At 33.5% G+C, this 16,645-nt stretch overlaps 4 protein-coding genes and 5 pseudogenes across 9 annotated transcripts, besides 3 other annotated features; 7 read left to right on the top strand and 2 right to left on the bottom strand.

The window, feature by feature from the left end:
- Positions 1-14: part of a mobile genetic element that runs on past the window's edge.
- A 5,377-nt stretch (positions 15-5,391) lies between these two features.
- Positions 5,392-5,493: a terminal%2Cinverted (terminal inverted repeat of Maverick-3 transposon ID:TVAGG3_1057440).
- Positions 5,392-16,645: part of a mobile genetic element that runs on past the window's edge.
- Positions 5,503-6,061, bottom strand: TVAGG3_1057450 (annotated as a pseudogene). The gene has a single exon. A coding segment is annotated over exon 1 (559 nt).
- TVAGG3_1057460 (protein of unknown function, DUF4106 family) lies at positions 8,075-8,287 on the top strand (the record flags this gene model as incomplete). The annotated part of the gene is made up of 1 exon (XM_051255916.1): positions 8,075-8,287. One exon carries the CDS (start codon positions 8,075-8,077, stop codon positions 8,285-8,287), a length of 213 nt encoding a protein of 70 aa, XP_051081490.1.
- On the top strand, positions 9,616-10,067 carry TVAGG3_1057470 (annotated as a pseudogene). The gene has a single exon. A coding segment is annotated over exon 1 (452 nt).
- TVAGG3_1057480 lies at positions 10,100-10,976 on the top strand (annotated as a pseudogene). Its single transcript has one exon. A coding segment is annotated over exon 1 (877 nt).
- TVAGG3_1057490 (uncharacterized protein) lies at positions 12,624-13,421 on the top strand (the record flags this gene model as incomplete). Its single annotated transcript, XM_051255917.1, has 1 exon — positions 12,624-13,421. The coding sequence occupies one exon, from the start codon at positions 12,624-12,626 to the stop codon at positions 13,419-13,421; it is 798 nt and encodes a 265-aa protein (XP_051081491.1).
- On the top strand, positions 13,449-13,938 carry TVAGG3_1057500 (annotated as a pseudogene). The gene has a single exon. A coding segment is annotated over exon 1 (490 nt).
- Positions 14,738-15,134, top strand: TVAGG3_1057510 (annotated as a pseudogene). The gene has a single exon. A coding segment is annotated over exon 1 (397 nt).
- On the bottom strand, positions 15,151-15,615 carry TVAGG3_1057520 (uncharacterized protein; the record flags this gene model as incomplete). Its single annotated transcript, XM_051255918.1, has 1 exon — positions 15,151-15,615. The coding sequence occupies one exon, from the start codon at positions 15,613-15,615 to the stop codon at positions 15,151-15,153; it is 465 nt and encodes a 154-aa protein (XP_051081492.1).
- TVAGG3_1057530 (protein of unknown function, DUF4106 family) lies at positions 15,652-16,527 on the top strand (the record flags this gene model as incomplete). The annotated part of the gene is made up of 1 exon (XM_051255919.1): positions 15,652-16,527. The coding sequence occupies one exon, from the start codon at positions 15,652-15,654 to the stop codon at positions 16,525-16,527; it is 876 nt and encodes a 291-aa protein (XP_051081493.1).

A 16,645-nucleotide genomic window follows, 5' to 3' on the forward strand; every position in this document is an offset into this window, starting at 1 on the left:
GCACACGTACTCATCATTCAACATAATATTCTCATTCTTTGGTTATTATAGTGCCAGACAACACAAGATTTCAAAGAATTACTTGAGTTTTTCAATTAATCTTAATCCGATTTTAGATTTATCGAGAACTCCATCATCACAATCACATACTTCAGTGCGGTAACTACAATTATCCATATACAGAAGGAAGTTCTTTTCGAACAACTCATTTGGAGTCTGTTTTGGAAAGAACTTCTTTCTGTCCGACTTAATTTCATAGTTCCTGATCAACCAAAAGACAGAAACCACACACTATCTACTTAGGAAAGGAGTTCTTTCTAAATCTTCCTTAAATTGAGATTTTACGAGAGATAACCCTTCTATTGCACTTAAAAATGAACATTTTGATATCTTTAGTATCACACATGGTCATATATAGTATTTCATCTACATAAATACATTCATCTTTCGAAGTCTCTCATTAAATGGGAGGCTTCGAAAGATGAATCGTTTTATTCATACAACTTTAAATCTCGAACACATTTAGAGAGTGAGTATATCATTTTATTCTTGTTTTGAGTTTATTCTGATTCAAAATTGCAGTGAAAACAGAAGTTCACACATCATATCTGAATGTGAGCTCATCTATACTTATACGATCTCAATACCTCCACTCTAAGCATAAGAGGTGAAGTTATATAAAAATTATCAGATGCGTTGAAGTCTCAAAAGAATTGCCTGAATGCTTGTTTCATATTTGTCCAAGTAGTTTCAATGAATAAATGTATTGTTTTTTATAATTTCGATTTATTTTTAGAAAATATTCAATATAAACCTTTATTGTGTTATTTACATCTCATAAATTCTCTGTCTAAATCATATAAAAGCGCGTTTTACCCCTATGAATCAAGAAATTCATTCAATATTCATGGTATATTTATTAAATTTATACGATTTACTAATAATCAATATTATATCCTCATAAATAGCAATATATTTTGGTAATCTATGATAATCATATACAATATTTGAAATCAAATTTTCATTAGTTTAGGTTCCTTGTTAATAGTAAACCATTATATTTATTACTAATAATAAAATCTATGTGTCGTATTGAAATTCAATAAAATTACTTATTCGGTCCAAAAAAACAAATTAGATAAAATTTTTCTTTTTTTATGTAATTTTTGTTTTTCATTTTTCTCAAGATCCTAAGTTATGTTCTAACTTTTGACATCATATCCTATCATGCTAGGCTATATATTATAGCATATCCAAAAGGCAAGGAAATCTATCAGAGAAGCCTTTTTGACCTATCGTTGCCCTACCTCTTTTATATTATTCATATTTATTTTATTTATATACTAATAAAGTTATATTATTTGATATTGTTTGATATCTATAATTAAAGCATGAAAATCTATTCATAATTAATAATTTGACAATATTTGACACTTTTTTGACGGGAGATTTGTAAATTGTCAAATCTCCTTTTTCGTTTATTAGAATGCGAAGCAAAGTTCGCCAGAAAGACCGGGAAGGGGGTCCTTTCTCAAGGTCAGGGCCCCCTTCTAGTCTTTCTGGTGCCGGAAGGAGCGCTTCTGACCTGTCTGGGCGCTCCTTCCGGCATCATCTTTGCATTTCGCAATTGTCGCGGCAAGTGCATTCTGGCACCGCAGGTGCACTTGCCGCGACCTACAATTGCGAGTGTCTGCTGCTCAGCCCCGGATTCGCAGCAGACACTCGCAATGCGAAGCAAAGTTCGCCAGAAAGACCGGGAAGGGGATCCTTTCTCAAGGTCAGGGCCCCTTCCAATCTTTCCAGAATCGTCGTTTTACTTATTTTGACGAATCTAGTCAAAGCTATCCGTCATTTGAACGATCTCCACACATTCGTCAAATTTGAATGTTAACGAGGTTCTGACCTCTGATGAGGCCAGAGCTTCGTTTTGTAAGCTTCCCAGAGCCGGATTCCTCTCCTGCCGCCCGGGATCAGGGCGGCATTTGAGAAATCCGGCCCTGAGAACTGTAGACGAGGCTCTGGCCTCAGCAGAGGTCAGAGCCTGTGATTTTATGTCTTTCAGAGCTGAGTTCTTTTCAGTCCATCATCAATATTGACAAACTGAAAAAAAACTCAGCTCTGAGAATTTTCGGCGTCCAGACCCGGTTGAAAGTCTGTGAGCATTTTTTTTTCGCTAACTGCGAAAGGATTAGCCTCTACTCATAGACTAATCGCATTAAAAATATTAATAAAAAATTGAATTAATTTTTATCGTTTTCTATTCAAAAAGAGAATATATTTTTGATATTTAATTTGTTATATTCAATAAGTGCTTTTTAATGCAAATGGAATTGAATAGACCTATTTATAAATAGCAGTGAATTTATAAATATACCCCCTTATTTGGAATTTCCAATTAATTGGAAAAACCGTCGCAATTGGAAATATTGCGAGATTGGAATTTCCAATCTCTCAATTGGAAATTCCAAATAAGTTTTTATTTGGAAATTCCAATTCATTTGGAAATTATAAATAAAATCTCAATTGTGAATTAGAAATGGAAATCGGAAATATGCCCTATATTGTCTTATTAAACAAAACAAAATTTTTGTTGAATTTAAAATTTGATAAAATGCAATAGTTTTTAAATGTAATATATACTAATTAAATTTTTACATTCACCTATAGTATAATCAAAATACTCTGGTTTTTCCAATTTCCAATTTCTTTTTTCTAATTTCCAAAAGCCCTTATATTTCCAAACATAAGGGTATTCATAAATAAGGTATCTTATTTATAATTTCCAAATGAATTGGAATTTCCAAATAAAAACTTATTTGGAATTTCCAATTGAGAGATTGGAAATTCCAATCTCGCAATATTTCCAATTGCGACGGTTTTTCCAATTAATTGGAAATTCCAAATAAGGGGGTATATTTATAAATTCACTGCTATTTATAAATAGGTCTAATAGAAAATTTCCAAATTAATTTTAATTTTAAAAAAATGAATATAAAAATTAAGATTTTTATAATATTTTAGGGTTGTTAGATTCCTGACGATAGGTGTCTTGGAAGATTTGCCTGGTGTCATCACAGTGTCTTTAAATCAAAAATTTTATTTTGAAGTTAGTTTTATTGATTTTTCAATAAAAAACATTTCTAAAACAAGAAAATAAAACGATAAAATATTTATATTTTATATAAGGATCTTATATATTTAAAATAAATATCATTTTATTTTTTTCATTGGTGTCTGTCAAACCATAATACACTATTCAAAAATTCAATGTGTCTTGCGGTTTCAAAAGACACCTTCAAATTGAACGATAGCACAGACACTATTGAATTTTACCCATTGTATTTAGTTTTTACCCTTTTTATTTTTAAGAATTAATGACTGAAACAGCCGTTTTGCTATGACCTCAATCACTTTTATTTATTATTTTAAATATTATTTAATTTTATTATTTGAATAGGCCAACTTATATTTGAGAAGCTCAATTTGAGACCACTTAATACATTGAAATATCATAAATATTGAAATATTAAAAAGTGTATTTCAAAATATTGAAATTATAAAAATTTATAATACTGAAATTGAGACAAATTAATAAATTCAATGTGTTTTTTTTGAAATAACTCTCAAATATTATTTTTTTGTTTATTTAATGATGAATAAATATGATTGCTTTAGTCAATCATAAAAACTAATTTAAGTTTAAAATAATGAAAGGATAATTTGATCATTTTTTAAAATACAATTATTTTTGATGATTTGCAAGAATCTTTGAAAAGAATATAATATATGTTCTATTTTTGTAAAATTTATCCAAATCATATATTACATAAATTACGATTAAAACGATGAAAGAACCAAAAAGTGTGTTTTGTGTTTTGTTGTTGCGTGTTGGATGCGGGATCCTGTTATTTCCGAAATCGACAAAAAATTTGGAAATTTAATTTCCGAAATCGAAATTATATTAATGTTTTTAATATTCTTATATCAAAAGGATTAAAGTTCATTAAGAGAAAAACAATTCTTCTTCTTCAATCTATTGGCGCATTTATTTCTACACGCCAATAAGGAAGGGAAAATTATAAGACACCATGGTGTCTTCAAAACGCTAATTTTTGATATTTTTAACAACCCTATAATATTTTGAGAGAATTGAGAATTTTTTTAACCAAGAAAGCTATTTAAAATAATTTCTAACTTTGAATTGAATTCAATCCGTCTATTTTGACCATAATTAAAGGTTCAAAATCATATAACTGAGAGAAAAACATATGTATTATCAATTAAATTAAGAATATATGAAAGATACATGAGGATTCCAGCAAGCCAGCCTACAAGTATAATTTTTTCAATTCGAATGAAATTTAAAATTATAACTTAGCTCATTACGATTAGAATAGATTTATCTCTAGGAAAGACACTTAGTCCCCATCGTATTCAGCCAAATTGTGATTTCTTAATTGATAACATTTATAAATTGAACCAATTTGGGCATACATCCTTAGAAATACAATATCCAGATATGGATATGACATATCTAGTGATGTGTGGCCAAATTGGATTAAATTGCAAATGAAATTTCAGATGAGACCTCAATTTGGCCAGACACTTTTGGTACTGAAGGTTTCTCCTAAAAATAGAACTATTCCACTGATATCAGACCAAATTATGTTTATATATTAAATCATTTTTTTTATTCTTTCAAATTTGTTTCAAATGCTGATATATAAAATGTCACTATTTGCATATATCATTATATATATTTTTAGGCAAACAACGATTATTAATTATCTATGTCACTTTTTGAAAACTCAAAATGGAATGGGTTTCTCCAATATCCTCATCCACCCATTTCCGGCCCTATTTGAGTTTACAAACAAACTCAAATAGGGCTGTAAAAAATAAAATTATATTACAGCGGTCGCCTATCTAATAAAGATAGGCGACCAAATTTCAAAATTTCACAAATACGATTAATTTACAAAATAATGGCAGCTACATATTTATATATGGCTGCCATTCGATATTTACCTTGTTTGAAGCTTGAATTTTCAGTTGGCTTCAATGAATTTTGAAGCCAACTGAAAATTCAAGCTTCAAACAAGGTAGATCGAAATTTACAATACTATACGCAAAAAGTCTATTTGCTTTTGCTTTTGGGTGCGTCTGTCAAATTGTTTTGATAGTCCCATTCAAAAACAAAAGCAAATAGACTTTTTGCGTATTAAAATGGTAGGAATTCGCAAAGAAGTGCCTGCCATTTTAATAATTGCACAAAAATTCAAACGATAAATCTTGTGAATATAATTTTTAACGATAAGATCTATTTTTAATACTACGTACATAATCGCCTCATATTTAAATTTATATACGCAAAAAAAAAAAAAAAAAAAAAAAAAAAAAAAAAAAAAAAAAAAAAAAAAAGGTAGTGGGGCTTCCAGGGGCTGCGCCCCTTCTAGCCCCGAAGATGTTTAGTATAAAATGAGGTTTTTATTCGGAAAATTGTTAGTCTTCTGGTGTGAATTCGGAGGACTCTTCGTGTTTCTCTTCTTCGTGTTTCTCTTCTTCTTCCTCTTCCATTGCTTCTGGGAAGAAGTCTTCTTCTGGGTCGAAACATTATATAATGTGTAATGAATGACACATTATATCTTTGTTTGAGTTCGCTCTTGACAAAGAACTTAGTTCCAGGAATACAGAAGACTTCTGTGCGTTGGAAAAGCTGATGTCCTGGAACAAATTTGGCAATTAGAGACTTTTTTTCCGAATTGTTCAGGAGTTTCCATGACGACAGTAACAACATCTCCATCTGCGAGGTCTTGTTGTTGTTCGGAAAGGTAAAGAGCAATGATATAAATGGTTGCTGCGTTGAATTCGAGAAAGTCGAATTCAAATTGTGTGTCGTATAGCATTCAAACCATTTTGTACAGTTGTCTCCGAACTCGTCAACGTATTCATCTGGGTCATATCCGTAACTAAAGACTTGGAATTCGGCAATTGTCTTGTCGAATGACCGTTGGATGTTACGAGGAAGATTTTGACGAACTTGGTATAAAGTTCTCAACATTATAAGCTTAGTAAATGTTGGAAAATACTGAACTAAGACATCGCTAAGCTCAATTGGACTTGGAATTGTCTTAGTAAGTTCAATTGAACTAGCAATTGCTTTGTTCAGAACTTCACAGAACTGAGTATTGTATGTAGCGTCTGGTTGTGTATTTTCTTCGGCGTCTTTGAGATATTTAGAGCAAATTTGTTGAAGAATTTCTCTTAATTCGCTGTTAGACTTTTTGGTGGTTATTCTAACGCTGTGCCGGTTCTTGGAGGTTGTGGGGCTTTGGCTTTGGTTAGCGGTTGAGAATTGTTAATGTTGGCTTCCATTAGACAAAAATAAACTGTTTTTTCGGACTACTCATAGAAAAGTTTAAAATAAACCGTTTTCGTCAACGGTAACCCCCTCTATTTTTTTTTTTATTTAATAGTTACCGTTGGCAAACCGTTCCATCTCAAATATTGAATGAACTATAAACGTTTTTTGTTTTCTATATATACTTTTTTGTCCAACGGTAAAACTTTTTACACAACGGTTTTTGAGAGTCGTCGCCGTTGACTTTTTTGTAGAGCACTCAAAATAGTATAACTTTGTCCGGACAAGTAAGGGTCTATCGTCGCTACAGGAAAAGTTACAGGCGTTCCAAGGAAGTATACTTTGAGAAGCCTTTCCCTTATAGAATGAGATAGGACGGTTATTTTACAAAACTGACAACACTTTGACCGAGTAGTTTTTGTGCTGAACAAAAGTGTCATATAAACATCTGTCAAAAACGCTTTTTAACTTCACTTAAAATGCCACGTAAGCACGTAAGAATATACGTAAGAGGAAGAGAGCATTGAAACATCCAATAGTAAGACTGACACCACAACAACAGTTGCAACAACAAATGCTGAATGACCCACTATGTTGCAACAAATGTCAAGCAACCCTATGCTTTTAAACCGAGTTATTGGTGCACAGAGTGGAGGTTTAAGAGCGGCACTTTTAGCGAAAATGGCAGGCTATGGTGGAGCTGCAGACGGAACAGCTTATAACCCTCAAAGTCAAATGAATTTGAGTTCACTCAAAAATCAAATAACAGATGTCAAAAAGTCAAACGTAGACATACAGAAACAAATAAGTGAAAACGAAAAGAAACTAGAATATGACAGACACACAAAGAAACTAAATGAGTTAAACGTAGAGAAAAAGAAGAAAGAAGAACAACTGAAAGAACTAAGTACAGAGGAATATGCGAAAAAAGTGTCAGAAAAAGCAGCAGAAGTAGCAAAAATGGAACAAGATGTCATAAATTTGAAAAACCATACTACTCAATATAAAGTACTGAAAGATGAAGAGATAAAACAAAAAGCCCTGAAGACATATATGGATAGCGATGAGTATAAAAAAGAAGTTGAAGCAAATGTAAAGGCAGAAAAACTTTTACAGTTGCAAAACCAAACCGTACAGTATGAAAACTTAGCACAAGAAAGTAAAAATAACGACGCAGCCATGCAAAAGGCAATGAAAAGCGCAGAATATATAAAAGCCAACAATGACTGGTTAGATGCCCAAGCCAACGCCAAAGCAGCCCAACTTATAGGGTCAATAAGGACAAAAATACAAGCGGATGAAGACAGTTCAAATGAAGCTTTAATGAAATGCTGACTTTAAGAACGCCTTCGAAGCTCTTCATAGTAAGGTGAAACTAGTGAACGACTTCTCATCTGGAAAGAAACTGAAGTCTGAAGGTTTCGACAAAGAGTTAAAAGAAGTAGCACAAAATATGACGAAAATAAGATGCAGCAACGAGACAGGCAGTTCAAAGTGCCTATGACGCCGTTAGAGCAACTGTTGTGGAAAGTCAAGAAAAAGAGTTACAACAGACCAAAACAGACCTAGTAAATGCTTTCTTAAAAAACGAAAAGTCAGGTAGGACATTATGCTGCAGATGGAACATATGTGCCAGCTGGTGGAACTTATATACCACCAACCCTCCAAGAGAAGCACCTGCACCAGGACTACCTAAAACATTTACATCGTCACATGGACACAGACACAGGCATGCACAACAACCAGCACAAAACCAACAGTTCAAAATCCAGCACCACAACAACAACCAAAACCAACAGTTCAAAACCCTGCCAGCAACCAACAGTTCAAAATCCAGCACCTGCACCACAACCAAAACCAGCACAACACCACAAACAGAGCAAGGACATAAAAGAAGTAGAGAACAAGGAAACCAAGAATTCTTAAAAATGCTTAAAGAAGAGTGTGGTTTCCCAGATACTGTTGACTTTAGTGACAGATATAAAGAAGCTATTGGAAAGTTCAAGGATGGAAATACTGACCCGAACCTATTTAGCTTTATGGCTCAGCACCAAAACGGATATAATCTCAAACCTGGAAAATACAAGCTCGCTAAGGGATATGATTTAATAGCATATCATCCAAATGACATGGATGAATTTACTCCGAGATATTTGATGTCAGAGCTAAATGACAATTCAACTTTCGTCATGAAACGCGTAAAAAATAGAGACGGAACGAAAGAACAAAAGCTTATGAATGCGGATGACGTAGATAGGGAAATTGTTAAAACGGTCTCGGAATATATGAAATGCCAGCAGATGAGGTACAAGAAACTCCACAGGAAGAAGTTCAGATACAACCAGACATGGAAGAAATAGTTCAGCAACAACAGCTAGAAGAGCCTGAAGGAAACGAACAAGTCACTCCTTTGGAAACTAACTTCACAGAACTAGATGAAGATTTGGAACAGCCGAAAAATCTTGACCCTCAACAAGAGTATGCGGAGAATATGGAATATTTCCAAGAGTCTAAAAAAAATTCGGCTGACATAGTAGAAGAATATCGAAAAATGTTTGCCGACATACAAAAGACTCCAACACAGATGAAAATATTCAGCATAGAATGGAAGAACTGAAAAAAGTACACAAATACAACAACCCTTTTTACTTACGAGCATTTAACGTTCAATCTTCGGATGAACTCGGTGAAAATAAAAGGTTAAATTTCAAGAAAACATATAGAAATGAAACATTGTTTAAAGTTCATTCAGAACCTAACCAAGATGGAAACAAACCTACTTTTGTTTCTGCAGACGATGGAACTACAATGAGATGGGGTCATAAAGCTAATCCGGATAGGTGGTTCATAAACTTACAACCTCAATTCCAAGAAGTTGTAGACGCAATGGAAGTCAATGGTGAACCAGATATAGCTGGTATTTTCAGCGCGGCTTTAATGCCATTGAAAGATATGAAAGATGCAGATATTTTGACCAGTATGAAATGAACATGGCTGATGGAAATATAACACCTGACGTTCTAGAACATTTATCTCAAAGAACTACACAGAACCATAGAGATGGTATATTTGGTGAAGAGTTTAGAAAGAAAGTTAGGGAGAGCGAAGGAAGAGAACCTATTGTACATGACCTTGCAAACGAAAGTTTACAAAATGTCATAAAAACTTACTTTGCAGACAATGAACTGAGAAGGGATGAATATTTAAGAAAACTCAAATGGACAGTACCAAATGAAATGTTAGTATTGAAAAACATGTTCCTTGACAAAATAAAACCAACTACAGAAATAAACGACGCAAGACTGAAAGATTGGGTAAAAGCTTTCCCATTCACAAAAGATATTGTTGGTAACATGGAAAGAAAACCAGAATGGCTACAAAAACATATATTTGGAAACGAGCATATTCCATATGGACAGGCACTGTTTGAAGAGCTTGAACCGAAACTCAGGAAAGAGTCATGCAAACAATACGCGAAGACTCAAATACAGACTATGACAAACTCTTTCTAGGATATAGGTTACCTGAGATGGGCGACCAGAGCCAAAAGGCAAAAAGGACATGGGAAATTTGCAACATACTAGATGAACATAATGCAAAGATGCAACAACTTCAAGCAGAGGGCAATGAAGGAAAAAGAAGAGTTAAAAACTCAGTCAGGAAGAAAGTAAAGCTTGGTCCACGTGGGTTCTATTATGACATATAAATCCAACTATTCTATATTTTTACTCATATGAAATGTACGCCGCTCAGAATATAACGCCAACAGTTTTGGATGCTATGAATGGAAATGTTTCCGAATGGTATAACGAATGCGACAATGCCATTAGAAGGTCAGAAATAGTTCCTGGAACTTACGAATATACAACTGCTGTTTCTTATGGAAACGTAGGTGAGTTTGGAGAAGGTTCTTCAACAACAGTAGATATTGCTTGCGACAGGTTTCATATAATTTCTATTGACAACTCTTTCTTATACGTGGAACAAGACATTGAAATAAAACCTTCTGCCAAGTTGTCTGACAAGAAAGGTTGCAATGGAATTTTCTATGTCGGATACCAATATGCTCCAGAAGTTTTCATGGGATATAAGATATATTCTAACTCTGACTTAGTTCAAACAGTAACATGGGCAAACTATGAATGGTTCGCTTTGAGAAACTCAGTACAACCACAAGCTAGAGAACAAACAGACCAGTATGCAACTATTGAGAAAATAAGAAGACTTGACCCTAACGTTCCAGGAGTTTATGTTAACCTTTCTGGACAAACTGCAGCAGCAGTAACCAAAGTAAAACTGAAACTTAGAGTTCCTTTGTCATCTTTCCTCATCTTCAGGTTTTTAAGATACTTGCCAAACTGGGCAGGAAAAATTTCTATCGAACTTACTCCAAGCAAAAATAACTTAGTCATTGCACCAACACAAGACCCATTCACTCTTACAGACGTAAAGGGAGCAAATCAAACGTCATTCGCCGACTTTTGCAAAGACAAAGTTGACTTAGACTTTGGTTTCTCAAACCTCAACACTGAAGTAAACTATTATTTCAATGCTGCTGGAACTGCTTGGGACCCAGTTAAGTTCACATGCGAAAAATTTGAATGCAAGAGAATAGAAAGCAGACTTGCAGTCTATATGTTGGACCCAGATATTTCAAATGCTTTAGCTGCCAAATATATTGCAGTTCCACTTATGTTCCCTATACACCAAATATCTGTCAAAGACTTTGCAGGTGAAGTTGGAAACCAAAGTGCTGACCCAGGTGCAAGAACAGATATTGCTTTAACAACTGCAATGAAACATGCAGATACTATGTTTGTACTGTTCAGACGAACTATAAATGACTATTCTTGTTCTACAACCCTGGTATTAAATATCATATAAACATAGATGGCAAATATATCCAAGAGAAGAATATTCTACAGTTGAGGATATGAGGTCATACAACTTGACATTAGATGCTATGAACTTTAACAACAACTTCACAACAACCATTAACCCTGAAATGCAAAGTTCTATTATGCCATATGTGAAAGTATGGACTCATACAGGAGGTCAAAAAACTCAATATACAAATGGAGACCGTTCAAACTTTTGGCTTGGCATTCCATTTGCTGACTCAGAAGACTTTATGGGTGGTATTTCAACTGTTGGTACAGTTCAAATACAATATACTGGTGACAGAGACGGTCCAGATGAATTGAAAGCAAAGAAGTTTACAAAACCAATAGCACTTTTCACGGAAGATGCTCTTTTGAAGATTCGTTCGATGAAACCTGCTGGGGCTCCTCAGATTGGCATAACGACAGCTTCCATCGAGCAGATTTTGGCAGCAGGTCAGTAAGTTGTTCTTGAACTGACTTCTCTCCGTCAAATATTGACAGTACGCCAGTTTTGACATAATATTGTATTATAAACTTACCTTTAGAAATATCGGTCAGTTTTGTTGTTATATTTTTGTCTGCTTCAAGAACTTTCACCATCTCGGTTATACCAACTTTCTTTGCTTTATGAAAATATTTTGGTTCAGCAAAGACTGCTATTCTATAACATTTTCCATTGTTTGTGTAAAGAACTATTCTGTCAATGTATTTGTATTGTTTGTGTGTGTAAACTTTGTTCTGCTTCAATTCGAAGAGATACTCGAAATACGTCCATCTTTTTATTCTAAGTAAAATGTCATTTCCGAAAAATAGAAGCGTAAGTGTTTCAAAAGGTTTAATGGCGGTGGCAGATGTGAAGTTAAATTCACCAACTCAAACAAACAGTCAAAGTGTTGTTGTCAATGTCAAAGAAAGAGATGTTGAAGTGGGGAAACCATACGAAGACGAAGATGGTATAACAATAGTTCCTGTAAAAGAACAACCAACATACCCTGAAGTTAGCAGAGACTTAAGTTCTGTTGCAGATATTCGAAACGACTACCAACAACTTAAAGACAAACTTAAAACTCAGGAGAAGATTTGTCAAGCTTTGGGTATAATGTTAAACTTGGTCGAACACAACCCTGTAAAAGTGAACTCATATGTCATCGCACCTCATGAAATTTTGAAAGAACTATTGAAACTTTTGACAGAGGCAGACGATATAAACATCAAAGAAATAGAACCCGACATTGCTTGCTGTGGTGTTTCATATAATGTCATTGACAAGATATACGTTATGAAAGGAGGTGAAACGTTGAACTTAAAATATAGTTTCCCAGACGTCATAAAAATATTTGACGACCACAACATTTCATTAAAATTTACTTGCTAAGTAAATGGCAGAAGACATAGTGGTTTATACTATTACGACTAAAAACCCTGAGTCATATAATTCTATAACAACAAACTTACAAAGTCCTCAAGGACGATATTGTAAACTGACCTTAAACACGATGACGACTAAAGCCTGTTTTGCTCTTTTGACACCAGAAGACTTTGTTGTTGTGAATGGTAAAAAATACTTCTTTGAAGATACTTACTCAGATATACCACCAACAGGTTTTGTTGACTTATTTAATACTTTAAGGACGGATGTAACATGTGCTGCAACTAGAGCAGGTTTCATTATGTTTGGATGTCCGACTGAGTTTACTATAAACGATATGAGCTATAATACAAAACTTATATCTGGTTTTTACTACCAACAGTTTCCTATAACAGGAAAAGGTGTCATACAAGGTTTGTCTGTTCCATTGACTTTAAGTACACCTATTTTATATATTGTTTCAAACTTAGGTTCAAAGTGCTATTCGAATGTCGACAGAAACTACTATGACCAAAAGATACTCATGCGTATAAACAACACTTTCTCTGCTGGTTTGCCTATTGTTCATTCGAATGCAGAGTTTTCAGCTTTAGTGAACTCAAACACTTTAGCAAACATAAACTTAACCTTAGTTGACGCAAACTTTGTTCCTGTAAAACTTTTATGTCCTATGTATTTGTCAATGACGGCAGAAAGTTTCGAATTGGAAGATGCAACTGGTGAAAGTATTGTATTACAAGAACAACTTCAACAACAAATAGCTCAAGAACAACAAATGCAACAAATGCAACAACAAAGTCAAGAATAAAAAAATATTTTTTTTATTTTTATAAAAATGTACAGAATAGATGTTTCAGATTTTTATGACTTCCAAGCATTCAGAAATATGTGTCCATTTCGAGACTATAACAAAGCAGTCGAGAATTTGAAACGTTTAGTCATTTATGTCGACTCTGCCCCAGAATGTTATGTCATGAAAGAATGGGATGTTGTCTTTAACAAACCAAGAGCAACAATAGTTTCAGAACAAGAATGTAGACAGAAACTTAAGAAAATAAAAGTCGTACAAGTTGGAATGAAGATGTTAGATGCTTGGGATATCTTATTGTCAAAGTTAGAAGATTTTTCAGTTCGTGGTATAAAGTTCTATACACCTTCTCCAAACTTCTATTCTATCTTCACTGGATATAAATACGAACAAGTAGAATGGAAAGAAAATGTTATAGAAGCTTGGTTAGACCATGTCAAAGAAATTATATGCAATGGAAACGAAAGAGTCTATGAGTATATCTTATGTTGGTTTGCAAACATCTTACAACATCCAAGTGCTAAAAATGAAACTGCTCTCATTATAATTGGAAAACAAGGAACTGGTAAGAACAACTTTCTTTACAGATATCTTATGCAAACTGTTAGAAGGTTATTCGAACCCTAATATGACAAACTTAGAAAACATCTGCGGTAAGTTTAACTCTTCAATAGAGAATATGAAACTTATAGTATGTAACGAACTTCAAAGTATAGATACAACAAAGTTTTAAACTCAGATGCTTTGAAGAGTCTTATAACAGACAAAGTTGGAGTTGTTGAAAGAAAGTATAAAGACCAAAGAGTTTGTGAAAATGTTGCAAATTTCATCATGGTTTCAAACAATGTTGTTCCGATGAAGTTAGAAAGTTCTGACAGAAGATATGTAGTTGTCAGAACGTCAGATTCTCATATGCAAGATACAGAATATTTTGACGACTTAGCAGAAACTTTGACATAACTTTTACAACCACTTGTTCTCATATTTCATGACATTAGATATTTCAAGTTCAATCCAAGACAAATTCCACATACCGAAGAAAGACAAACATTGTTAGAAGCAAACAAGAGTGTATATGAACTGTTCATAGATGAGACTAACTTTGAGTGTTTAGATGAAAGGTCATTGTACGATGAATATAAACAATATTGTCAAGAGTATGGTTATATGGCAGCGTCTAAACGAACATTCTTGGCAAATGTCAAAAATCTTTTAGACATACAGAACGGCGTATATACAAAGAAAAATTTTTCTGAGTAAATTTAAAAAAATATTTTTTTATCCGATAGAAAAGATGACGAAATATATTTCAGTAACAAGTACATGACAGAAGTCAAAGAAGAACTAGACCCATTCGCTTATTTGAATGTTTACTTCTACCATTTTGAAAAGTCTACATTTGACAAAGTTTGGAACATCGAACCAGTTAAGTTTGCTATTGTGACTAAAAATGGTGCGAAATTTGAAGACTTAGACATAGAAGGTTTGTTAGCAGTCAAAGAAAATTTTGACAGAAGGTTTTCAAACCTTAAAGAAGGCAAAGCATACAAACTTGTTATACCTTATGAACCAAAGAAAGCAGACGACTATGAATATTATGAGTCTAAGATAGTTGAAGTTCAAGGTAAATTAGGTAAAAAGATTTTAGAGTCTAAGCCAGTGTTTGCTCCTAAAGAGGAAGAGAACATTGACATTGACCCAGAAATGTTCTAAAAATAAAATTTTATTTTTACATGTCATATCTCACCTTCTCTGGAACTGGCTCTGGTTCTTTCTTCTCTTCTTCTACTTTCTTTTCTTTCTTCTCTTTCTTTTCTCTCTTCTTCTTCTTCTCTGGTGGAGTTATGTCAAATTTGGCGCAACCATATTTATGTAAAAGTTCTTTGTCCTTTAATAGCTCTTCTATTCTGTTTTCTATTTCATCTTCAAGAACAGCGCATGTGCCTTCTTTGCATTCTAAGAACTTTTGTTGGACTTCATCTCTCCAAGAGGCGTCATCTCTGTCAACAAGTCTGTCATTGACAAACTTAAAGACTTCTCTGCCTAATGTTTTATGGTTCTTGTCATATTCCCAGAAACAGAACTTTAGAACAAATTCACCTTTCTTGTTTACACTATGTAAGATTTTATGGTCGACAGATGTTTTGCTGTCAAAAAGTTTGTCTCGAATATAGATAGCGAAATCACTAGACATTTTCTAAAAGATAAAAATTTTAATTTTTCTAAAAATATGTTAGAAAAAAAGTTTGCTGACATTGACAAAAAATTTGAGAATGTTTTGAAGAAGAACAAGAGGAAGTTAGAAAATGCTCAGATAAAACCTATACATAAAAAGTTCTTATTTGCTCAGAATGGTATAACAGGTCTAATTGCACCACCTGGGTCGGGTAAGACTTTCACTTATCTTAAAATGGCTGCACAACAACAAGAACTAGATGAGAAGAACCCATTCTATGAGTTAGTTGTTATTTGTAGTACTTCTGGTCAATTTGACCAAACCGTCAATTCGTTCAAAGATATTATAAAGAAGTCTAAGTTAGTATGTATAAAAGACTCTGAGTTGTTAGATTGGATAAAGAAGTACCAAAGAAGGGTTTTGAAGTACAATGCTATAAATGAGTATATAAATTCTAAGTTTAAAGACCCAAATGAGGAAATGCAGAGAATATTAGAGAAGAAACACTTCAGAAACAAACAGAAAGAGATAGAATACATTTCGAAGAAATTGCAATCTTACGATTGGAAGACTTACCCTCATAGATGTCTTCTTATCTTAGATGACTTTGCTTCTCATCCTTTGTTAAAGAACAGAGAACAAGATATGTGTCGAATTCTTAAGAAGCTCAGACACTTTAACATCTCTGTTGTCATTTGTGTACAGACAGCCAAGAGTTTAAGTAAGGATGTTAAAAGAATACTTACTGACATCATACTTTTCCCTGGATTGTCCGAAGACGATTTCATGGAACTTATGAAAGAGTCCATGGCAGGTAAGTTTGACAGACATGAACTATGGGAGAAGTACAAAGTCATACAAGACCCTCATACTTCTTTCAGAATTCACATCTACGCGAACAAAGTTCAAATTGTAAAAAGTCAAGCTTGAAAAATAAAGAGTTTTGGCGACCAGGGTTTTTTCACTACTCGCTGTTCTTCACTGTTTTCATACGGAATTCAGCAAAAATAATGTTTATGTTAGAATGTTAGATCTAACATGTTTTCTA

The sequence above is a fragment of the Trichomonas vaginalis genome, chromosome I (assembly GCF_026262505.1).
Source record: "Trichomonas vaginalis G3 chromosome I, whole genome shotgun sequence".
In the NCBI taxonomy this organism is placed as follows: domain Eukaryota; phylum Parabasalia; order Trichomonadida; family Trichomonadidae; genus Trichomonas; species Trichomonas vaginalis.